Source organism: Cannabis sativa, unplaced genomic scaffold (genome assembly GCF_029168945.1).
Source record: "Cannabis sativa cultivar Pink pepper isolate KNU-18-1 unplaced genomic scaffold, ASM2916894v1 Contig3, whole genome shotgun sequence".
NCBI lineage: Eukaryota > Viridiplantae > Streptophyta > Magnoliopsida > Rosales > Cannabaceae > Cannabis > Cannabis sativa.
In genome coordinates, this window is record NW_026870039.1 from 3,848,374 (window position 1) to 3,873,479 (window position 25,106).

A 25,106-nucleotide genomic window follows, 5' to 3' on the forward strand; every position below is an offset into this window, starting at 1 on the left:
GAAGCGCAATTATGTGCCTTTAATATATATTTATATATATGTAACTTTTAAATTGGGGTTTACGCTTAAAAATAGTAGAACCGATCCTATACAAAATCATGTATTATATATATACTAGATATATATTATTTTTTATATCATACAAAATCACATGTCATTTTACCCGACACTTAACATGTATAGATACACACTGATCAAATGAAAGGGAAAGAAGACGAACCCACAAAAGATGTGCGATCCTCAACGGGAATATGCAAGCACCATATGTCAAACATTCTTCAAGCACAATTAGATTTCAATAGAAATTAGAAAATAAACAGCATTAGTAGCTGGATTAATGAAGTTATTAACTGTAATGGTTTGGTAGTAAATGATGTACTATATGAAGATGGTACTTACTTGCCGAGCTTTTCATGATGCTTTACAAGTCCAAGCCCGACGCCATCAATTCCTACACAATTCAATTCAGTACAAAACATAGATCATAATAAAAGCTCAATTCAGTACAAGGTCATCAAATGGTCATTTCACACTGGATTTCTATCTACCAACTATGATTGTCTTCTTTACTCCTAATAAAAACCAAAACCATAAATTCATAATCATTGATTGAAAGACAAAAAGTCAGCCGTAATCAAATAAAGTTCTAAAAATTCCCATAATCAAATTGCCAAAAAGGTCTAAGAATCTTAGAAAGAAATGAGAAGTAATAATAATAAATTTAAAAAATATATAAAAAATAGTAATTAGAGACTAACCAGGCAAAAAAAGAAGCAGAGGAGAATCATTCAAGCGGGACCCGCACTCCAAGGGCGAGAACCAACGAGGCGGTCCACAGTCTGACCTGATCAAATCCTTGGCCTGCTCAAAGTAATCCTTTACACTCGTTCGCCGTTCCCTTATCTGATCAACCTCGTCAAGTCAGCATGAGACCAAAATCCTTCCTCGCGTGAAAACGACGTCGTATGAGCTGATTCTTCCTCCTCTACCGAATTCTTGAGATTTCTCTTCTCTAAGATTTTCGTCTTCGCCTCCGATGATTGGTCTTCAGTGGTAGACACAGACAATCGGTGAGTCGAAAAGGAAACCGGAACCGAAATCGGAATGGAATTATTACTTGAACTTCCTGGAAATGACTTGGTTCCAGAGCAAACGATAGAAGAAAAGTTAACCGGAAAGAGAGAAGAACCTGCGGACGCCATGGAAGTTAGCTCAGAGACCTGAAGATTGACCAGTGAGAAACCAAGCTAGCTAACTGGCGGTTTTTACAGATTTAAAGCCTTAACTTTCTCTTTTATTCATTTATTTTAATAATAAAAAAACTAGTAGGAGACATACGTGCTGTATCAAATTAAATGTTGATTTATATAATAATTTTAATAATTTTAAAAATTTACAAATTTAGTTTTTTTTTATAATAAATAAAAGACACAAGTAAATGCGGATTTTTTATTGTGTTTTTTATTAAATAAAATAATAAATAAATTATTTTTAGGATTGAAATAAATTTTTAATTTTAAAAAAGAAGTATTTTAAAAACATAATTTAAGTTACAAAGAAAAATTATTATAGAAGATTAAAAGAAAAAAAAAAATTGAAAGGATTCATAAAAAATGTTAATACGAAGGAAAGATTAAGATAACCTTAAATAATTATGTATATTTGGTTGTTTCATATTTATAAAATTAAAAATATATATACATATATATATGAAAAATAATATTTTTATTCTATATATTATAAATAATTATATAATATATGATAAATAATTATATTATAATGATAATTAATACAAGAAATCAAATTATTTTACTAATTTTTTTAAATTGTTGATCAAGTTTATACTTAAATGATAATATATGCCTGCAAATAATTTCTATCCATCAATATAAATATAATTATTAAAATAATTTGTTATGTGATTATTATCTAATCTATAATTATTCATTTATTCAAAAAAAAAAAAAAAAAAATCTATAATTATTCATAGAGAGCGATTAAAACAATATATTATTATACTTATATAAGGGATAAGAATCTTTTAACAATTTGTTGTTGTTAATTATAATATTTATAGATAAACTATAATGTAAGCATATTGTTGTTTCATAACAATGATTATTTATATTTATTTGTTGTGTGATTATTAGTTAATATATGATTAAAAATTAAAAATATCACTCACAAAATTTCTCACTTGTAAAAGTATAATATATAGTTATCAAAATAATTTAATTTATATTAAATTATAAAGATTTTAATGGAAAAAAAAAAGATAAAAGTTAAGTAATTAATTTAAGATATAAAAAGCCTAAAAATTATTGACACTTTTTATATAGTTATAGATTATAGATTATTCATAGAGAGTAATTAAAAGAATATTTTAATAATTTTTTATTGTTAATGGTAATATTTTTATAGATAAATTATAATATATGGATTTTTTTTTTTTTTTTGTAGGGTAACCGATACAGGTTAAAATAATAAAGGTAACAAAGTTACACAACCAGAGGAGAATTTTCTTCCATCTATAATAGTTTATTGTCTATCCTAAGAGCATGCAGAGATACCCTAGGAGAGCTAGACAATAAAACCATAATATCATAAAAGAAAACCTCAAAACTGAGAGTTGTCACTTCCGAACCACTAGTAAAACACCTGCAAAATAAAGAGAAATTAATTAATACATAATAAATATTTAATAAAAAAATGAAATTTCCCTTATAAATAAAATAAAATAAAATATGAAATTTTATATAAATAGTCACATAGAATTCTCTGACGTAGATACTTATCTATTTTCATCTCCATTCCTGACGGTGATTACACTACATTTGATGTGTTATTATTAGACCAAACTGACCTTACAAAATTAAACTAGCCATATAATAACTTTAAAAAATCAAAACTAGTCATGTTAGCCTTACAAAACTAAAAATAGTCATACTGACCTTACAAAATTAAAACTAGCCATACTGGCCTTACAAAACCAAAAACTAGCCATACTAGCCTTACAAAACTAAAATAGCCATACTGGCCTTACAAAACCAAAACTAACCACATTGGCCGTACAAAGAAAACTAGCCACATTGGCCATACAAAAAAACTAGGCACATTGGCCTTACAAAATCAATAAAAACAAACCATTTACAAAACTAGATATATTGCCTTACAAAAACCAAAAAACACGTGCCATAAAAACTAAAAAACCATATTAGTCATAATTAAAATAACAATATTGATAATTCCAATACCTTTAAATTAATAAAGACAATTTGACTCATAAAAAGAGCAACTACAATAGAGAACTTTCTGTAATGTAAATAAAAGGAAAGAAAATCATGTAACTAAGATAATAAAAAATCATAAATAATCTAAATCATATTTAAAGGTCAATACAAAAAAGCCACCACTCAAGCAATTACATAAATTGTAATTAAAGACTTAACAGATAAAAATAATTAATAAATTAATGATAAAAAAACTTACTGTAATGTAAATAAAAGAAATGAGAAAGTAAATAATAAAAATAATAAAGATCATAAATAAGGACTTAAAAGAAGAAAATATAATTAATAAATTAATGACCAAAAAATCCACTAACCTTAAATACAATAAAACAATAAAATTAAATCATTAATAGCTTTATGAAAAAAAAAATCATACATTTTAAGTAAAAAATACTAGTAAGAAGATCTAAAATATTACACTGAATTATAAATGGTAAGAAAAAATAAAGTGATAATGTAAAAATAAATTTCATTTAATGTAATTTAATGAGTTTCGTAAATCTTTTCCTAAAAAAGTATCATATATAATAATCAAGATCAATTAAGATATTGAAAATAAAATTGAAATCAATCACGAAATAAAATTGGCTCAACCATTAAAATGCAATCAAATTCTTAAATTAAATATATCATTAAAGATAAAAAGTCAAAAACCTATTAAGTAAAATTAGCCTAGTAAAACCTAATATATTATAAAAGCTATTAAATTACAAAAAAAGTAATTATACTCTTTAATTTGAAAGAAAGTCAAAAACAAACATAGGAAAAACGTCGTAATAAAGAAAATATAATTACTATTTAAAAAATAAGAAAACAAATTAATCTTAATAAATTGACTTTTATCACATTAAAAGACTAAATAAATGAAAAAATAAAATTAATAATCTGACAATTAAAAACTAATTGTAAATATGCTTATAAATAGAAAATTTTAAATATGCTATAATTATAATTACCATAAAAGAAATAAAAGTCAAATTTATTTCTTGATTTGGAACAATTTAGGCCCAACGTAGTGGGAATATAGAAAAGAGAGAAGATAATGGAGGTTGCAACTAGAGATAACATGAACACTTTGATACTCATTTTTGCAGAAAACAAAGATGAGTTTGAGTGGGAATATACAAGTCAGTGAGTTTGAGAATAATACTACAATATTAATATATAATAATAATACCAAAATAATAAAACCAAATATATACAGATAGAAGAAGATAAATATATAATAACACCACAATTAATATTCACTCTAGGTACTAATGAGAATACAATCATCACACAGTGTTTTTTGGGCCATGTATCTCAACACCAAAACTACATTATTCTTTGATCTCTTTCATCACTTCCCCTGAATCCAAATACACTACTCAAGCTTTCAATAATTTTTCTAAGTCACAGTATTGAAAACCATCCAAATACAAATTCAGCCACGCATTTAATAAAATTGAAAATTAAAAACCACTTTGAATCTCTACATATATCAAATCGCATCACTGGAAAAAAAAAATTGATGCAAACTATATGCATACATCAATAACAGAGTGGCAAAAAAACTTGGAACATCAAATCAAAAAAGAGAAAAACTGTTTGAAAAAATCATACCGAAAAATTGCATAATCCCAAATTCAAAACCGATTCTCAGTTAACTTCGTAGTAGAGAGAGAGAGAGAGAGAGAGAGAGAGAGAGAGAGAGAGAGAGACATGGTTCAACAGAAGAAGGATGAAGATGTTAATTTTCCCTCAGTGTAAATTCCAGTTCCAGGCAAGGCTATCTTTGCCGGTTAGTCAAATACTTATTCTAGGAATCATGTATAATAGATTTTGATATATAATTTGACTTGATAATCATCAAAAGTTGTTGTTGTACCAAAAAATACCTTTGTTATTGTTAGGAGAAGATTCATAATTTGGCTCAACATAAGCACACTCCTTAGCCTCTCTCCACAGAGCTTTAATTATTGGAGTGTCATCAAAATAGTAGTACTCTCCCAATATGGGCTTGATAGCTTTGGTAGCTTCATTTACATGGTAATGAGGTATTGTTGCGAATAAATGGTGTGCCACATGAGCATCTTTAAGGTGATGAAAAACCCTATTGAGAAGTGATCCATAATCTCGGTCAACCGTTGACAATGCTCCTTTCAACCAATCCCAACCGTTGATAGTTATATTAATTTATTATGTGATAATTAGTTAATATATAATTATTTATGGTAATGTTTATAGGTATAAACTATAATATATACATATACACATATTGTTTCACCAATACAAATACGATTATTTATATTTATTTGTTGTGTGATTATTAACTAACATATAGTTATCAAACTATAGTTATCAAAATAATATAATTTATATTAAATTATAAAAGATTTTAATGGAAAAATAATAATGGTTAAATAAATAATTTAATATGTAAAAGCTCAAAAATTATTCACACTTTTTATATAGTTTTAATTTATGCTTTGTAGTCTTTTTCATATAAACAAACTATAATTATAGAATAGTAAAAGAAATAAAAAATGTACATTTATATGCATAATATTGTAATAAAAAAATAGAGCTCTCTAAATTATGATTTTTTCTTGTGATTGAATGATGTCAGGATTTATAGTAATTAATAAATTAACAAAAAAAAAAAAAAGGAAAGATAATTTTGTAATTTACTTTAGGAAGCCTAAAATGATGTGAGGATTTAATAGTAATTAGAAAAAAAAGGACAACGTTGTAATTTACTTTGGGAAGCCCAAAACCACATTCTCCTTTTTATATAGTTATAGATATATGATGTAAAAAAAAAAAGTGAAAATATATATAATCATATATAATATATGTGTGACTCATATCTTTATATATTAAAAGTGCCTATCTAACGGCATCTCTTGGTTTAACATTCTTGGTTTAACAGAATATACTTAAAAATAAAAGAATATTCTGTTAAATTTAACGATTAGGTTTGATCTCCCGTTAAAAAATAAACCCAATAATTAAACCCAAAAAATTAAATAATCTTTTAAATAAACAATCTTTTAAATATTAATAATCTCTTTTTAAATTAAAAAAATCATCTTAGCCACATATCTCTCTAACAAACCTATCTTGGGAGAATATTAATAATTTTTTTATTTATTTTTTAAAAAAGAAAAATATAGATAAAATATCTAGAAAAAATAATATAAAAGAAGATTGATTGTGTTGGCTTAGAGATTTTTGGGCTTGGGCTTAAAAAAATAATAATAAAAAAAAGATGAAATGGGCTGTAATTAGTATTTACCTTATATGTTTGTGCTTATTTTTAGTTTTATTTTTAATTTTACCACCAAGAGGAGAAGGTTGAAAAATATTAGAATATGAAAATATTATTGGTGCTTATTAGTAATTTGCAAAGAATGTGAAAGTCTATAAATATATAGTTGTGTAGCTATTATTAAATATGAAATGAGATAATAGAATTTTTTTCAATTAGAAGATTAATGTACATTTTACTATTAATAACATACATTATTATAACATAACTATGTTTTACTTACTAAATATACTGACACATATTTTATTTTTATAAAACAAATCGTTCAAATAATTATACTACTTTAATTATTAATTAAAATAAAAAACTAAAATATTAAATAAAACTAACACTATGTGGCTTGGCACGTAACAATCACCTAGTATATATAAATACCACAAACCCATGTTCAAAAGTCACTAATATTGGATTTATTGGAAATGAAAGTCAATTCCTTATAAATTTCTCACTGTATAATACATCAACTATATATATACATACATATATGCTGATGAATATAAAAATCTGAAGGTTAAATTCCAAAGTTAAGCTTCATATAATTTTAGTGTGTGAAGTCAAAAGATTTACATGTATTGTAAAGAAAATAAATACACAATTAATGTGAGAAAATTGAGACTTAAAAGCAGTATTGTTTTAAATATTATTGAGTCCAATTCTAAATTATACAATTTAAATCATTTTTTTTTAAAAAAAAGACACAAAGTCTCAAATAATTTGAATTATTTTACAATTCTCACGAAAATAAAATTGTAATTCAAGTGGTTTCCCGACTTATTCAAGGGAGATTAAAAATGAGTTTTTATTAAAAATAAAATACTCATTTCTCCAAATAATACAAGTTTACCATATTATGAACTACGTTCGATTTGATCTCATTTTGGGTACGTAGGCAACCTAATTGCCAAAATTAGGTACAATCACAATTTCTAAAATTCTCAAAGAGGTCATTAATCTCATCAAATCCCAAATGAGGTCATTCAGCTGTATAAAAATTCTAAATGAGGTCATTCACCTTAAAATTCTCAAATGAGGTCTTTTACCTCAAAAAATTTCAAGTGAGATTCTCTTATATCAAAATGCTAAATGAGATCATTCACCTCAACATGGCAAAGTGAATTAACTTTCACAAAGATTGTTGGAACTACGTTTGACTTGATTCCTATAAGAGGATACGTAGGCAACTTAGTTGCTCAGACTAAGTGCAGTCGCTGATACCGCAAAAATGGTATAAAAATACAAATCTTAAAATTCCATAAAAGGTCATACACCTAGGAATTTTTCCTAAATTTTTAAATAGCAAAGGATTCCTGAAAGTGGTCATCTACCGGAATCCTTATATCCAAATTTTAAAATACCGTATTCTGAACTACAAGTGGCTTGATCCGTCACAAAGAAGGTATGTAGGCAGCTCGGTTAATTAAATTGACTGAGTTCAGCTGCAGTTCCAAATTTACCCCAAATTTCCCAAATTTATTTTAATTATTTAATGTCATTGTAATTGGAATCAAAGGGTATTTCCTTTAAATAAAAGGATTGTAATTAAGAGATTATTCTTATAATCTTGGATGGGTCGAACTTAAATTAATAAACTCTTATGCTATGAATTTAACATAGGTGAAATTGTGTTTTGCATTTATTTTAATATGTTAAATGTGAAAATTTTTGCTTAACATAATTTTTGGCACACTCGGTGGGACCCATTCTCCTTTTCATCTCCAATTATGATGACTATTATTTAACTTTAACTATATGGTGCTAATCATGTTTACCGTTTTCAGGGAAAAAATGGCACCACATGTCACAGTTTACTTCCACAAGTTACCAACAACCTCGTCTGCCCAAGGAGGGAAAACGAATTGCTTCTTGGCAGCATTCTCTATTGATCGAGCACCCATTTCATGCAAGGTGCCCGAACCAATGAAGAATGTGAAGACACCTAAACCAGCTAGAATGGCTGGAAGAGGAAAAGGTGTGAAAAATATCCCTAAGACTGCATAGGCCTTGAGAGGCAAGGCAGCAAAGGGCTTTAAAAAGAGGCAAGCCTGGGCAATGAAAAGGTCTGCAGCAAAGGTTGCCAAGACAGAAGGGAGGCCAACGAAGATTGGCTCCCCCGTAATAATCCAGGAATGGGAGCGTATCTTGATTGGTTCCGTTCCTATTTTCTTGCCCACTGTCGCCTCAGTGATGGTTACCTCTGCGGAGGAAACTGAGGCAACACCGACTTCTCAACTTCGGAGAGGTAGGAAGGCAACAAAAGGGAGGAGGGGGACAAACACTTCACCTTCACCAAACCCTCTTGAAACGAGGGAATTAGCAGGAGACACCTCGATTAGGCATCCGATCGTAATCTCTGTTAACTGCCAAGGTCAACTGGGGGCATCTGCTGAGATGAATGAACACCCTTTATTAGATGAGGAGTGTAGGATGCCTTTCTCCTTCCCAAAGAAGGCTAGAAGCGATAGTGTAAGGGTTCCCAAAGCAAGCCCTAACTCATTCCGAAGAGAACATGGTGACTGGATGTTTCTCCAGGGCTACCAACCAACAAGGGTCACTTCAACTGTTAAGCCTACCTCCTACACGGGCCCTGTAACTCGATTGAGAGCTCGTGCCATGCGTACAACTCCTATTCAGGAATAAGTGAATCTCTCTTTTCAAAAAGTTCAGGAAGAGGGGTGTTGTACATCTGAACACTCTTTAGAAGACTCTCCCTTTATTGAACACAATGAGGGGGTGTCTGCTGATCTCATTACTCAGTTCGAAGCACTAACCATTGGCAATGATAAAAATATGCCAGTGTTAGTAACTGGGACAATCAGTAATGAAGAGAAGATTCAGGAACTGCAAAGATTATTGGCTGAGAGGGATGAAGAAGTAGCCCGACTCTCAACAGAATTATCTCATCAAGTTAATATGAGACAAAAGGAGAGTGAGATTGGGCAACAATCCTCGTCCTCAGTGCCGCCTGTAGGCAACGCACAACCGCCACCACAAGGTATGCAACCACCACTAGCATGGTGTCCAACCTCAGCAGGATCTGAAGGCTCTTATCATGGAGGGTATTCGGGAATATCAGGCTGCAACAATGCCTATTCTTGGATATCATAAGCCATACCCGGCTTACTATGACCAAATTCCATTTCCACCAAACTACTTGGGATGACATGCAAAAAGCTTTCCTGGCACAATTCGTGAGCTCAAAGAAGACCATAAGTCTCCATGACCTGGTGGAAATCAAGCAACGAATTAGTGAAAGCGCTAATGAGTTCATAACCAGGTGGAGAAACCTCAATCTCCAATGTCCAGAAAGGATATCGGAACAAGCGACGGTTTCAATGTGCGCTAAAAACCTCAACCCTGAGGTAGCAACTTTTGTGGGCACAGCAGAACCCAAAACTTTTAATGAGCTCGTCTCAAAGGCCTGCAACGTTGAGATACAAATTTCTCGGCAAAGGGGTGGCAAACTCTCACCGAGATTCAAAAATAAAAAGCAATTCAAGAAGGGAGAATCAATGGCAACTTTTATCAATACCGGCAACAAAGATAAAGGGAAGGCACGCGAGCCACAAAAGAAATTAACTCTCAAAGAAAGGAAAGAAGTTAAGTATTCATTCGACGATGATGATGTCGACCAAATTTTCGATGAGTTGTTAAAAGCTAAGGCAGTACGACTCCCCGAGCCGAAACGACCCAATGAGGTTCCTATGACAAATGATCCAAATTATTGTCGGTACCACAAAATTGTGAGTCACCCATTGTCGGATTGTTACATCCTTAAAAACATTATCGAAGGCATGATCAAGAGAAAAGAGATTAAGATTGACTCTTCTCTTGGGAAAGCGACAACAAATACAACTTCCTTAACTGAGAATGACCAAATACCAAATGATCCCACAAAAAGGGACGTAATTTCTGTGGCATTTGAGGTCGATAAGGAAGTTACGATAGTCCAAGCCCATTTAGACATGCCGAGGCCAGGAAACCCAAATATTCCTACATTATATGAGCCCATGACAGAGCCTAATCTAGAAATTTGAGAGGACTAGTATGATAGTGAAGAGGATTTAGAAAGTACATGGCAAACATGTACTCAAAAAAAAAGGCAAAAATTCCATCTCGGAAACCATCTGGAAACTCCGGAGTCAAATTTCGGAGTAGACCAAATATAAAGGATCGAAAGAGTAAGAAAAGGATCGGCAAGCAAAAGGCCGTTTGCAAAAGAAACGAACTCGAACAACCAAAACAAAATCTAGTAACTCTAGAAGAGTTTTTACTAAGAGAGTTACGGGACAAGGCAGCTAGTTGCAATGACAGTGTGTCGGATTGCTGCATGACTTTGTTAACAAAAGAAGATCCTGAATCTACCTCACCTGAAAGTGAAAAAGAGGTAGATGAAATTACCTTGCAAGATATGCGGCGGAAAATTTTTGCAAAGAAGGAAAAAGAGGCGAAAGAGCTTGAAAAAGCTAAACAAGACCTTCAAAAGACTTCATCTTCGGCCAACCAAGAATCCGCCAATGACAATCGAAGATGTAAAAGCACTGGTGAAGATGAGATGACGCGAGCAAAATATGATATATTGGCTCATCTAAAGCGCATCCCTGCTCTTTTAAGCGTTTATGATGCACTGCAAATGTCTCCTGAGCATAGAAATGCACTTGTTGTTGCATTGACAAGTCCTGAATTTTATACGGAGAAAATAGAGCCAATGAAACCTATATCACTTGAGACGCATACCTCTTGTATGGCATGCATAACTTTCGATGATAAAGATCGTCAGTTGGGAGCTGCCTTACATAATCAACCTCTGTACGTGACGGGTATGGTTGCTGATAATCGCGTGAGCCGCATCATGTTGGATTGTGGATTGGCTGTGAATGTACTCCCCTTAAAAACCTTGAGAGATGTTGGTTTACACCCACGTCAATTGTCTCCATCATCATTGACTATTCAAGGTTTTAACCAAGCTGGAGAAAAAGTAAGGGGAAGTATCACACTAAAAATTGAAATAGGCGAGTTAAATTCTGAAGCCTTATTTCATGTCATCGATTCAGACACATCCTACAATGTGTTGTTAGGGCGACCATGGCTTCATGAATATGGAGTCATTCCTTCAACACTCCACCAATGCTTTAAGTTTTGCAAGGAAGGCAAAGTCAAAAGTGTCAATGCAGACCCGAATCCCTTTTACAGGGAACAAGTGAATTATGCCGATGCAAAATTTTACAAGCTAGCTAATGTCACCATCTTGAAAGGGAAACTTGAGGAGAGCAAACGTCATGAAAGCTCAATCACACGAAACTCTCCACAAATTAAGCAATTATCCCTTGTGAAATCTCCTCAGTCCAAAGAGGAAAACTTGAAGGTATCTAGACAAAAACAAACCTTCAAGTATATCCCTAAAAGTCAACGAGGAGTAGGGCAAAAAGTTTTGACACCGATCGAAGATTCGATGACAGCCCTGACGACAAGCTTTACTTTACCACTAAGGAAAATCGATCAGTCACTACCCAAGGGTAAAATGAAAATTTCAGTTTCCTTTGGTAAAGATAGCAAGAAAAATAAAAGAGTCATTACTCTCAATAAAACGTCCTCCACTTCTGTAACTCCGAAAACCTTCAAAACAGCGAAGAAAAAAGTTCATTTCAAGAAGAAGAAAAGAGTCACAATCCATCAAAATAGTGATTGTTTAAAAGGTTCTTTTGAACCAGACGAGTTAACAGAGGAGGAACAAAAAAAATTTCACAGTGACGATATTCCTACACCTTCCCCGCGGGTCTCAGTATTTGATAGACTTGAAGCAAGCACATCCACCCCACGAGTGTCAGCATTCGAAAGGCTTGTTTTCCCAAGTGCTCCATAGTCAAAGGGAACCAAAAAGCAAAAATAGTGGGTGCCAAAACAGAAGAAATCTTTGAGAATTACTATTAAGGGGCATGAAACACAAGAAGACGGAGAAAATTTTGCTCAAGTGAATTACCTCTCTTTTGAAGAAAGCTTGACCGTAGAAGATGAAGGCTCAAGCTCAAACCCTTCAGAAGATTATATAGACATCTTTCAACCAGCACCTCAGGAATTCGAAGATGGAGGACAAGCAACTGTGGATGACTTAATAGAGATCAACCTCGGGACCGAGGATGATCCAAAGCCTGTGTTTGTCAGTGCTTTATTATCCAAAGAAGAGTTACCACAGTACATCCAAGTCCTTCGCGAGAACAAAGATGTATTTGATTGGTTATACCAAGACATGCCGGGGTTGAACCAAAAGGTTGCTGTGCACAGATTGGCAGTATCAAAAGACGCTACCCCTGTTAAACAATCTCAAAGAAGGATTCGACCAGAATTACTTCCCAAAGTCGAGGCAGAAATTGACAAGTTAAGAGACTGTCGGTTCATTCGGGAAGTTCAGTATCCTACTTGACTTGCAAACATCGTCATTGTGATGAAGAAAAATGGGCAACTCCGCATATGCGTGGATTACCGAGATCTTAATCGGGCTTGCCCAAAAGATGAATTCCCACTCCCCATCACTGAGTTATTGATAGATGCTACCACTGGTTTTGATGCTTTATCATTCATGGATGGATTTTCTGGGTACAACCAAATCAAAATGGCACACGAGGACGAAGAGCTCATTGCTTTTCGGACACCAAAAGGCATATTTTGTTATATAGTTATGCCATTTGGTCTCAAGAATGCAGGGGCAACCTACCAAAGAGCAATGACCACAATTTTTGAAGACATGATGCACAATACTGTCGAATGTTATGTCGATGATCTAGTGGTCAGAACAAAAGAAAGGACAAATCATTTTGATGATTTAAAACGAGTCTTTGACAGGCTCAGACAACCCAATCTCAAGATGAATCCTTTAAAATGCGCATTTGGGGTAACATCGGGAAAGTTCCTAGGGTTTATCGTCAAACATCGAGGAATTGAAATCGACCCTGCAAAAATCAAAGCAATTTTGGAAATGCCTCCCCCACGTAACTTACATCAATTACGTGGACTACAAGGAAGACTTGCATATATCCGAAGGTTCATCTCAAACTTGTCCGGTAGGTGTCAACCTTTTTCGAGATTGATGCAGAAAAATGTCCCATTCATTTGGGATGAGGCATGCCCGTATGCTTTTGAAAGTATTAAAAAGTACCTGTTGCACCCACCAGTGTTGAGAGCTCCAATCTTAGGAAAGCCATTGATATTACATATCACTTCACTCGACCGCTCCTAAGGAGCCATGCTAGCGCAAAATAATGAGGAAGGAAAAGAAGTTGTTCTTTACTATTTAAGTAGAACTTTAGTAGGGGCAGAACAAAACTACCCTCCAATCGAGAAAGTGTGTCTGGCTTTAATTTTTGCCGTCACAAAACTACGACACTATTTGCTCTCACATCCTGTGACTTTAGTGTCAAAAGCTGACCCGCTAAGATATATCCTATCCAAGCCCGTGTTGTCTGGACGACTTGCCAAATGGTCCATGATGTTGTCAGAATTTGAAATTAACTTTGTCCCGCAAAAAGCAATAAAAGGACAAGCTTTGGTTGATTTTCTGGCAACACACCCAATTCTAGATGATATGGAGCTGGGAGAAAATCTCCCGGACGAAAAAGTCTTCACAGTTGATACTTCATCGTGGCAATTATATTTTGATGGGGCAGCAAGAAGTAGTGGGGCAGGTGCGGGAATTGTCTTTGTGACACCGTCAGGAGGCCTGATACCTTACTCTTTCTATATTCTAGCTATATGCACAAATAATGTAGCAGAATATGAAGCCTTAGTTATCGGCCTCGAAGTTGCACTCGAAATGAAAATACAATCATTGGAGGTACTTGGCGATTCTCTTTTGGTTATTAAACAAATGAGTGGTGAATTTGCGGTCAAGCATGAGAATTTAGTCCCTTATCATGAAAAGGCTAAATATTTGCTTGGCCAATTTCATGATATAACTCTAAATCACATCCCCAGATCAAAAAATTGTAAAGCTGATGCATTGGCTAATTTAGCTGCATCACTAACACTTCCTGAAGAAAAGGATATCCAAATTACCATAGGGGAATGCCATGTATTATCCCAATCTACGGAAAGAGTTGAAGAAGAAAATACAGTCAACTTGATAACTTTCCTGGATAGTGCCAATGAAAATGACTGGCATGAGTCAATCAAAGACTACATCCAAAAAGGAGTCTTGCCAGAAGACTTGAAGAAAAGAGTGGATGTAAGAAGAAGAGCGCCTCGATTTGTGGTCTTTAATGACACATTGTACAAGCGTTCATTCGATGGGATATTATTAAGATGCCTCTCGATAGAAAAAGCGACACATGCACTTCAAGAGACTCATGCCGGTACATGTGGCGCCCATCAAGCCGGCCCAAAATTGTCGGCTCAATTAAAGCGGTTGGGTTACTATTGGCCTACTATGGTTCAAGATGCAATTAAATTTGCTAAATGTTGTAAGTCATGCCAATTACATGGAGATTTCATCCACCAACCCCCTCAACCACTCCATCCTTCTATACTGTCATGGCCTTTCGAAACTTGGGGAATGGACGTCATTGGTCCTTTTACGCCACCCTCTTCCAAAGCCCATTAATATATTTTGGCCATCACAGATTACTTCTCTAAATGGGCTAAAGCCGTACCACTAAAAGAAGTACGGGCAGAAGATGTCGCTAATTTTATAAGGACCCACGTAATTTACCGATACGGGGTTCCTTCAAAAATTATCTCCGACAAAGCCCTTTATTTCAAATGTAAGGCAATGGTCAAGTTGATGAACAAGTACATATTCAAGCACAGTTTATCGGCTAGTTACAACCCGTCTTCAAATGGTCAGCAGAAGCATTTAACAAAGTGTTATGCAAAATCATGAAGAAGATAGCGACAAAGAATAAGAGGGATTGGCATGAACGCCTCCTAGAAGCTTTGTGGGCTTATAGAACCACGGTACGGACCGCGACTGGTTGCACACCTTATAACTTGGTGTTTGGGTCTGAGGCAGTGTTACCTTTGGAGGTACAAATACCTTCATTAAGAATTGCTACTCAACTAACAAACCCAGATGAAAATGTGCAAGTCCGTCTAGCCAAGCTTGAAGCATTAGATGAAAAGCGGCTTGCTATTCAACAAAAGCTAGAAATTTACCAGGCCCAAGTAGCTGGGGCATTCAACAAGAAAGTTAAATTTCGATCTTTTTCGGTTAGAGATCTAGTGCTTACTGTGAAACGACCAATTGTCATAACTAGAAGGATGAAAGGCAAATTTGAGGCAAAATGGGAAGGACCTTATGTTGTTACTAAGGTCTTCCTAAGAGGGGCATATGAACTTTCAAATTCAGAAGGTCAACGCATTTATCTGTGTGTTAATGGGAAGTTCATCAAAAAGTTCTACACTTAAACAAAAAGGTATTTACCCATGGTGTAGACAGCGCACTTAAAAAAAAAAAGCGATTGTGCAATGAACTACGTAAGGCTTGATCCCACTCCGGGTACGTAGGCAATCTATTTTATAACTAGGCCCAGCCACACAAAATAAAAAAGTTATCTCCTCAAAAAAAAAAAAACTAATGCTCAAGAAAAAAAATTGGGCAAAGCAAAAAGAAAAGCCCAACAAAGAAAGCGAAAGCTCAAAGAAAAAGAGAGCAGCAAAAAGCTCAAAACTCAAAGAAGAAAGCGAGAACTAGAGGCAAAAAGCCATGACGCAAAGCAAGAAGCTAAAATGCATTTGGAAGCATAAAGCTTGAGCATGGAATAAAGAAGCACAAAAAACCTCAAAGTGTTATTACGAACTACGAAAGGCTTGATCCCACCAAGGGTACGTAGGCAATCTAAATAATAATAGATGCAGCTACTGTTAGGTTATATTTAGCCTATGTTTCAGATCTTTAAAGTTAGCATTATCTCGTCTATTGGTGTCTTTTGGAGCAGTTTTACGCTTGATTTTCATTATTTCAGGTTCCCGGGCTGTTAAAGTTCAAATTCAATCAAATGGCAAAAAACTGGGACAAAACTGGAAAAAATTGGAAAATTCGGCTACAGACGCGTTAGTAGTCGCGACCTCCAGAGAGCCAGGTCGTGACCCTTTTTCCTGGTCGCGACTCTGGTCGCGACTTCGAGATTTGGCAGAACCTCTGATTTTGGAGGTTTGCCTGTAGTCGCGACAAGCTTAAGTGCTAGTCGCGACTAGGTACGGAAATCGCAGATTTGACCTAATTTTGATTTTTTCTCAAATTGGAGGCACACCTCTCATCCCTATATAAGGAATACGACATTGAAGGTCAAAGCAAGGAGAAATAGACCTAAATAGTGGATGCAAGTGGAGAGGAAGCTATCTTGAAGACCCGGAGCGATATCACCTTCTAGTTTCTTTCTTTTACCCTTAAAATTTCTTCTTTTATGTTTAGTTTTGTTTCTGAATTAATCATGGATGTTTTCAGAGTTATTATGAACTAATTTCCCAATAAGGGAGGATAATGAATGTTGTTTAAGTTTATGCCTAGTTAATAAATAATAGACATTCCTTCATCTTATGAGTGAATACTATTTATATTTGTGTTTAATTCCATGTGCAAGCTTGATCACCTTTTACATGTTTAATGATCTCAATTCGAAATCTGAAAAGTGAGAATTGAGAAGGCTAAAATTTGGATAGTCTAGGTTTCGATGTAAAACGAAAGTATTTACATAGCCTCAGTGACGAATAGATTATTGCTTAATGCTGATTTTGTGTTGATTTAATTAAGAAGTTAATTAGGGAACATATTATTTAAAACCTAAAAGATCTGAAAAGAGTTAGGTTAATTTATAATCTGTCATTCACATTGAGATAAGGATAACAATTAGGTATTAACATTGGTAGCTTATCAGGATTCACCTCCCTAATCTCTCATCTTGATTAATCTTCGTTTATTTTCTCTTTAATTTTCTGAGGTATTTACTTATAAATTGCAAACTTATTATTTTACCAAATAGAATCATAAGTATAGTTTAGTAGTACTTAATCCAATTCCCTGTGGTTCGACCTTGCGTGAGATACTACTTGAATGTGTATACTTGCGTAATAAACATAAAATTCGTAACAAGTTTTTGGCGCCGTTGCCGGAGAATTGTTTAAAGATTAATATTACACAAAATTATACTAACTTCTACTTTGGTATATTTTCTCTTGCTGATTTTCTAACCTTTTTCTTGCAATATTTTCGTGATCTATTTCAGGAATCCTAAGTGTATGCGTCGTCAAGGACAAGCTGTCATATTACCAGTTGAATTCGAAATCGAGAAAACTTGTAGGAAAAACCGAAAGAACAAGATGCAAGAAGGAGTTTCAGCAACTGCTGAAACTTTAGAAATCATGGCTCCTAATGTGAATGCTAATGCTGCAAACAATGGAGGTAATAACGGTAATAATGGTGGCGCCGTGGAAGATCAAGCTAATGGCCGTAGCTTGAGAGATTACATTCTCCCTACTCTGATGGGAGTGCAGTCATGTATCAGGCCACTGGCAGTGGATGCGAACAACTTTGAGATCAAACCTGCCATACTTCAAATGGTGCAGTCTTCAGTTTAGTTTGGTGGCCTCCCTTCTGAAGATCCTAATCTGCATCTCTCTAACTTCATGGAACTTTGTGAAACTTTTAAAGTTAATGGAGTTAGTGATGATGCCATTCGACTGAGACTGTTCCCGTTCTCGCTCAGAGAACGAGCCAAGAGTTGGTTAAACTCCTTGCCACCCAACTCTATTGCCACCTGGAATGATCTGGCAACAAAATTCTTGTCAAAGTTCTTTCCTCCAGCAAAGTCTGCAAAGCTGAGAGGAGAAATCAACAACTTCTGCCAACAAGATAATGAATCTCTCCATCTCTCCATGAGTCTTGGGAGAGGTTTAAAGATCTGATCAGAAAGTGTCCTCATCATGGTATAGAGAAGTGGATGCTGGTCCACAACTTCTACAACGGGCTAGTTGGTAACACTAGAGCTCTAATAGATGCAGTAGCTGGTGGAGCCTTTATGAGAAAGAGTGCTAATGAGGCTTATGATCTATTGGAGGAGATGACTCTAAACAATCAGCGGTGGCCAACTGAAAGGAGTCAATCTAAGAAGGTAGCTGGTGTGTTAGAGGTTGATGCCATCACAAAGTTGACAGCTCAGGTTGAGGCATTGACAAAGCTAATTGCAGGGTAAGCTAAACAAGCCCAAGTTGTTTGTGAGTTATGTGGAGGAAGTCACCACTTTTCAGAGTGTCTAGCAGATGTGGATGATTTGCCAATGGATGAAGCTAAAGCCATTGGAAATTTTTCGCAGAATAACAACAACAACTATGGGTTCAACCAGGGTAATAACCGAAGAAACAGTGGGTTCTATCAGCAATGAAATCATAACCAGACTCAGAACCAACAGTTTAATCAGCAACAAGCCTCTGGTGGAAATTCTAGTTTGCAAACAGATTTACTGCTTCAATTCATGACTGAAACTAGATCTTCAATCAAAGACCTGCAGACTCAGATGGGCCAACTAGCAACTCAGGTAGCAACCCGTCCTCAAGGGAATTTGCCTAGCACAACTGAAGTAAACCCCAAAGAAAACAACAAAGCAATTACCCTGAGAAGCGGTAAAAATTATGATGGTCCTGAATTGCCACAACCAGCTGATGGAGAAAAGGAGAATAAAGCTCAATCAATGCCAACCCCAACACCAACAGCAGAGAAGGCTACTGATAGCCCAGCACAACCACAACATTCTCCACCGATTAGCATTGATCACCATGTCAAAATACCCTATCCTCAGAGGCTCAGAAAGTCAAGTCTAGACAAGCAGTTCACCAAATTTCTATAAGTCTTCAAAAGACTTCACATTAACATTCCCTTTGCTGAAGCTTTAGAGCAGATGCCAAGTTATGTGAAGTTCATGAAAGAGATTCTGTCAAAGAAGAGAAAGATGGAGGATTATGAGACAGTGGCTCTAACTGAAGAGTGCAGCGCCATTCTACAGAAGAAACTCCCTCCCAAACTCAGAGATCCACGGAGTTTCACTAATCCTTGTACTATCGGGAGAATTGAAGGAATAAATGCACTATGTGACTTGGGAGCCAGCATTAACTTGATGCCTCTGTCAGTGTTCAAAAGATTGCAGCTGGGTGAAGCAAAGCCAACCACGGTAACTCTCCAATTGGCGGATAGATCACTAGCTCATCCTAGAGGAGTCATTGAGGATGTGTTAGTTAGAGTTAACAAGTTCATCTTTCCAGCTGATTTCATTGTTTTAGATATGGAAGAAGATAGCAATGTCCCAATCATTCTTGGGAGACAATTCTTGGCAACTGGCCAAGCCTTGATCGATGTTCAGAAGGGTGAATTAAAGCTGAGAGTCCAAGGAGAAGAAGTGGTCTTTAATGTGTTAAAGGCTATGACATACCCAAAGGCAAGTGATAATTGTTTCTTCATTGATTTGATTGATGAAATTGTGGGTGAGAAAAATCTGCTAGATGATCCTCTCGAACTGAGTTTAACTGAAGATGAATTGACGAAGCAAGAGGGACAATAGGTCATGGGTTATGTGAAGTTGCTTGACTCTTATGGGCCCTTCAACAGAAGGTATTATGAGGAATTGGGAGCAGTTCCAAAAGAGCTGATGCCATCTACTGAAAAGCCTCCAGAACTTGAATTGAAGGTGCTTCCTAGTCACTTGAGGTATGCGTTTTCGGGTAAAGATAAAAAGCTTCCAGTTATTTTGTCAGCTTCTCTTTCTGATGTGGAAACTGATAGACTTCTGAGGGTACTTCGAGCTCACAACAAGGCCATCGCTTGGACACTAGGTGATGTCAAGGGAATCAGTCCTTCAACAGTGATGCACCAAATTCTAATGGAAGACAATGCCAAACCGACAATCGACGCTCAACGAAGACTCAATCCACCCATGAAGGAAGTTGTCAGAAAAGAAGTAGTCAAGTGGTTGGATGCTGGAGTTGCTTATCCTATTTCAGATAGTAAGTGGGTTAGCCTGGTGCAAGTGGTTCCAAAGAAAGGTGGAATGACTGTGATCAAGAATGAAAAGAATGAGTTGATTCCTACAAGAACAGTCACTGGTTGGAGGATTTGCATCGATTATAGGAAACTCAACAAAGCAACACGAAAAGATCACTTTCCTTTGCCCTTCATTGATCAAATGCTAGACAGATTGGCGGGGCAAGAATATTACTGCTTTCTTGATGGCTATTCTGGATACCACCAGATAGCTATAGCACCTAAAGATCAGGAGAAGACTACTTTCACATGTCCCTACGGTACCTTTGCCTTCAGAAGAATGCCATTCGGTTTGTGTAACGCCCCTGCTACTTTTCAAAGGTGTATGATGGCTATCTTTTCAGACTTGATTGAATCTTGTATTGAAATCTTTATGGATGATTTCTCGGTTTTTGGTTCCTCCTTCGATCATTGTTTGGAAAATTTGGAAAAAGTGCTAACTAGGTGCGAGAAGTCTAACTTGGTGCTAAACTGGGAGAAGTGCCACTTTATGGTAACAGAAGGAATTGTTCTTCGGCATAAAATTTCAAAGGCAGGAATTGAGGTGGATAAGGCTAAAGTTTCAACAATAGAGAATTTGCCACCTCCAGTTTCTGTAAAAGGAGTGAGGAGTTTCCTAGGACATGCTGGCTTCTACCGAAGATTTATCAAGGACTTCTCCAAGATCTCAAAATCTTTGTCCAGCTTACTTGTCAATGGTGTTCCATTTGAGTTTGGAGAAGATTGCTTAAAGGCGTTTAAAGTACTAAAGGAGAGATTGATTTCAGCACCGATAGTCACTTCATCAAATTGGGAGTTGCCTTTTGAGTTGATGCGCGACGCAAGTGATTATGCAATTGGAGCGGTCTTGGGTCAAAGAGTTGACAGTGTGTTTCACACAATCTACTATGCTAGTAGAACTCTGAATGATGCTCAATTAAATTATGCCACTACAGAAAAAGAAATGCTAGCAATTGTGTTTGCTTGTGATAAATTTCGACCCTACCTGATTGGGAATAAGGTAATTGTCTACACTGATCATTCAGCGATCAAATACCTTATGACCAAGAAGGATGCAAAACCGAGACTGATTCGGTGGGTACTTCTACTTCAAGAGTTTGACTTAGAGATAAAAGATAAGAAGGGCATCGAAAATCTGGTAGCAGACCACTTGTCAAGATTAGAGCTGGAAGAAAGTCAGAATACAAAGGAGGTACAAATAAATGAGCAATTTCCTGATGAACAACTCTTTAGTGTGAGGGAAAACCTGATGGTACCATGGTACGCTGACTATGTTAATTTCTTGGCTGCAAAAATAACCCCTCCTGAGCTTTCGCGTCAACAATTGAAGAAGTTCTTTTCTGAGGTGAAACATTATTATTGGGAAGAGCCAATCCTCTACAAGCACTGCGCCGATCAGATAATTAGGAGATGTGTGCCTGAAGAGGAGATGTATTCTATCCTAAATCATTGTCATGCTTTACCATGTGGAGGACATTTCAGTGGGACCAGAACTGCTGCTAAGGTGTTGCAAATTGGATTCTTTTGGCCAACGCTATTCAAGGATGCTACTACCTTTGTGAAGGCATGTGATCGTTGTCAACGGACAGGTAATATCTCAAGAAGAAACGAGATGCCTTTAATAGGGATTTTAGAAGTGGAATTGTTTGATGTGTGGGGGATAGACTTGATGGGTCCTTTTCCTTCATCCTTTAGTAATCAGTATATTCTATTGGCTGTCGACTATGTGTCTAAATGGGTCGAAGCTGCAGCTACACCACAGAATGATGGTAAGACAGTTCTTCGCTTTCTACAAAAGAACATCTTTACTCGGTTTGGTACTCCTCGAGCAATAGTAAGCGATGAAGGGAGTCACTTCTGTAACAAGCAGTTTGAAGCACTCCTTTCAAGATATGGTGTTCGACATCGAACTGCTTTACCATACCATCCCCAAAGTAATGGCCAAGCTGAAATTTATAATCGGGAGATCAAGATGATTCTAGAGAAAACAGTACAAAGATGAAGGAAAGATTGGTCAAGAAAATTAGATGATGCATTGTGGGCATACAGAACTACTTTCGAAACACCGATTGGCATGTCTCCATATCGGTTGGTGTTTGTAAAGGCTTGTCATCTACCGGTGGAGTTAGAGCATAAAGCTTTTTGGGCCATGAAGACTCTTAACATGGAACTAAAAGCAGCAGGGGAGAAAAGACTGCTACAGTTGAATGAGCTAGAGGAGTTTCGAAATGAAGCCTATGAGAACGCAAAAATCTACAAGGAGAGAACTAAGAAGTGGCATGACCAAGGTCTAGTAAGAAAGGAGTTTCAACCTGGGCAGCAAGTGTTACTCTTTAATTCAAGGTTGAAACTGTTTCCTGGAAAGTTGAAGTCAAGGTGGTTAGGACCATTTACAGTGGTCAAGGTGTTTCCTTATGGAGCGGTGGAGCTAAAAGGTGATGGTCCAGCAACTTTCAAAGTTAATGGACAGCGTTTAAAGCTCTACTTGGGAGGTCAATTTGACCAAGCTAAGTCCGCCATGATTCTGGTGCCACTTTGAAGTACAAGGCTTAGCGTCCGGCTATATGACGATAAAGACAGCGCTCTTGGGAGGCAACCCAAGTGTTTTCTTTAATTTTTCAGACTTTTTGATTATGTTTTTAGTCTATGCTTTAGTATTTTTAGTATTTTCAATTTTTAGATTAGTACCAGACATTATTCTTTTTAGTCGAATCGTGAAAAACGTGAAAAAAAAAGTTTTTTTCGGACTGGAGCCCAGTGGTCGCGACCTGGTGGTTCCTGGGTCGCCACCTATTTTTTAAGTCGCGACCCTAGTCGCGACCTGGACTTTTACAGAGACTCACGATTTTTTTTTTGGTTCCAGTGGTCGCGACTAGCCTTTGGCCAAGTCGCGACCTATTTTCCAAGTCGCGACCCCAGTCGCGACTTCCCTATTTTCCAGAGAAGGCTTAAATCCGAGTGTGAGCTAGTCGCGACTTGCTCGCGATTTTTTCTATAAATTTAAACTTTCCCCCTCATTCAACCCTACACCAAAAATTTCAAATTTCAAATACCTCTCACCCGAACCCTACCATTTTCCTCTCAAAAATTCAATTTTTCATCACCAATCTTCAATCTTTTCATCTTTTCTCAAATTTCTCAAATCCAATCCATTCAAAAACCCAATTTCACTCATCAATCTACACATATCATCAAAACCCATACCAAAAATCACCCATAACACCCCAAATCCGAAAATCACCATTGTCTTCATCTTCAACCTCAAGCTTTCAAGAACATTCAACAATGGAGGTGGAGTAAAGCTTCTTCGGGTTTGTAAGTATCACTTCCTTCAATCTTTAAGGAATTTGATTAACTTTTGATAGATTTTGGGTGGTGTAATTGTGTGTTGTGCAAAAATATTGTTGATATTGGGTTTGTTATTATTGTATTGTGGTGTTGAGTATTTGGGAATATTGTTTGAGTGATTCTGAATTTTTGGGATATAGAAAAATTAAGGGGAGGTGCTGCTCAAATTTTTTTTAGCATTAGTTAAAAAAAAAAATCAGAAAAAAAAGAAAAAAAATTTCGAAAAAAAAGAGAAAAAAAAAATTTCAGAAAAAGAAAAAAAAAAGAAAAAATTTCTATCTATTTTTGCTGAAAAAATGGCACCTAAAAGGACTAGGAATGTGGAGGAGGGTTCGTCTTCAAACCCACCACCAACGGGTTTTGATAGGACCCGCTTTGGTAACATTGAGGCCCAAAATCGCTTCATGAGAATTAAGAATAGGGCTTATATTGAAGATTGGGGTATTGAATTCCCCGAGAATCCTTTGAGGCATCAACCTTGGTTTGAAACAATTCAAACTCAAATAGAAAGAATGAAGTGGGGAAGTTTTGTGGATGCTCGGGGTCGGGCTAATGTTACTATGGCTTGTGAATTTCTTGTGAATTAGCCCGACCGCCGAAATGGGGAAATGAAAGTGCGTGGAAAGAAAGTTCCCGCCACTGCTGATGCATTTAATGTGATGTTCTCCGTCCAAGATTACACTAGGGAAGAACAACGCCTCCGAATTATTGAGGAGGAGGAGCAGTTTGATATGGTGGATGTGGCGGAGACTGTGGGATTTCCTGGGTTGAGATTCCACGACAATGATGGCACAGAGGGGTCGCCAACTATCCTATACCGGTGTGAACTGAACCCAGTGGCGAAAACATGGGTGTACTTTGTAAGTGCTCGGTTAGTGCCTAATAAGCACTTTTCCGATGTCCAAATGGATCGCCTGAAATATGTGTACGCCATAATGAAGGGGTACAACATAAACATTGGACAAGTCATAAGGCATAGCATTGATCAGATCGTGCAAGGAGCCACGGGAGGTGGTTTTGGTTTGGCGGGAGTTATCACAGAACTCTGCGGGGCATATGAAGTTCCCCAATTAGAGTATGACAACACGGTGTTGCCACTCCGCAAGATGGACATCGCCTTCGTCAACAGGCTGAAAGAGCCACA

The 25,106-nt window shown here is 35.9% G+C and overlaps 2 protein-coding genes and 2 long non-coding RNA genes across 4 annotated transcripts; 2 read left to right on the forward strand and 2 right to left on the reverse strand.

Moving 5' to 3' along the window:
• Positions 1-162: 162 nt before the first annotated feature.
• On the reverse strand, positions 163-1,292 carry LOC133033233 (uncharacterized). The gene is made up of 3 exons (XR_009685551.1): positions 759-1,292; positions 400-451; positions 163-276 (listed from the first exon to the last, which is right to left on the reverse strand). It is a non-coding gene; the product is annotated as an uncharacterized LOC133033233 (long non-coding RNA).
• Positions 1,293-2,665: 1,373 nt separating this feature from the next.
• Positions 2,666-4,281, reverse strand: LOC133033246 (uncharacterized). Its single transcript, XR_009685554.1, has 2 exons — positions 2,952-4,281; positions 2,666-2,828 (listed from the first exon to the last, which is right to left on the reverse strand). It is a non-coding gene; the product is annotated as an uncharacterized LOC133033246 (long non-coding RNA).
• A 9,556-nt stretch (positions 4,282-13,837) lies between these two features.
• On the forward strand, positions 13,838-15,190 carry LOC133033116 (uncharacterized). Its single transcript, XM_061107721.1, has one exon. The coding sequence runs from the start codon at positions 13,838-13,840 to the stop codon at positions 15,188-15,190; it is 1,353 nt and encodes a 450-aa protein (XP_060963704.1).
• Positions 15,191-20,138: 4,948 nt separating this feature from the next.
• LOC133033117 (uncharacterized) lies at positions 20,139-23,299 on the forward strand. Its single transcript, XM_061107722.1, has 6 exons — positions 20,139-20,676; positions 20,764-20,904; positions 21,115-21,614; positions 22,317-22,448; positions 22,719-23,049; positions 23,295-23,299. The coding sequence occupies exons 1-6, from the start codon at positions 20,139-20,141 to the stop codon at positions 23,297-23,299; spliced, it is 1,647 nt and encodes a 548-aa protein (XP_060963705.1).
• Positions 23,300-25,106: the final 1,807 nt, after the last annotated feature.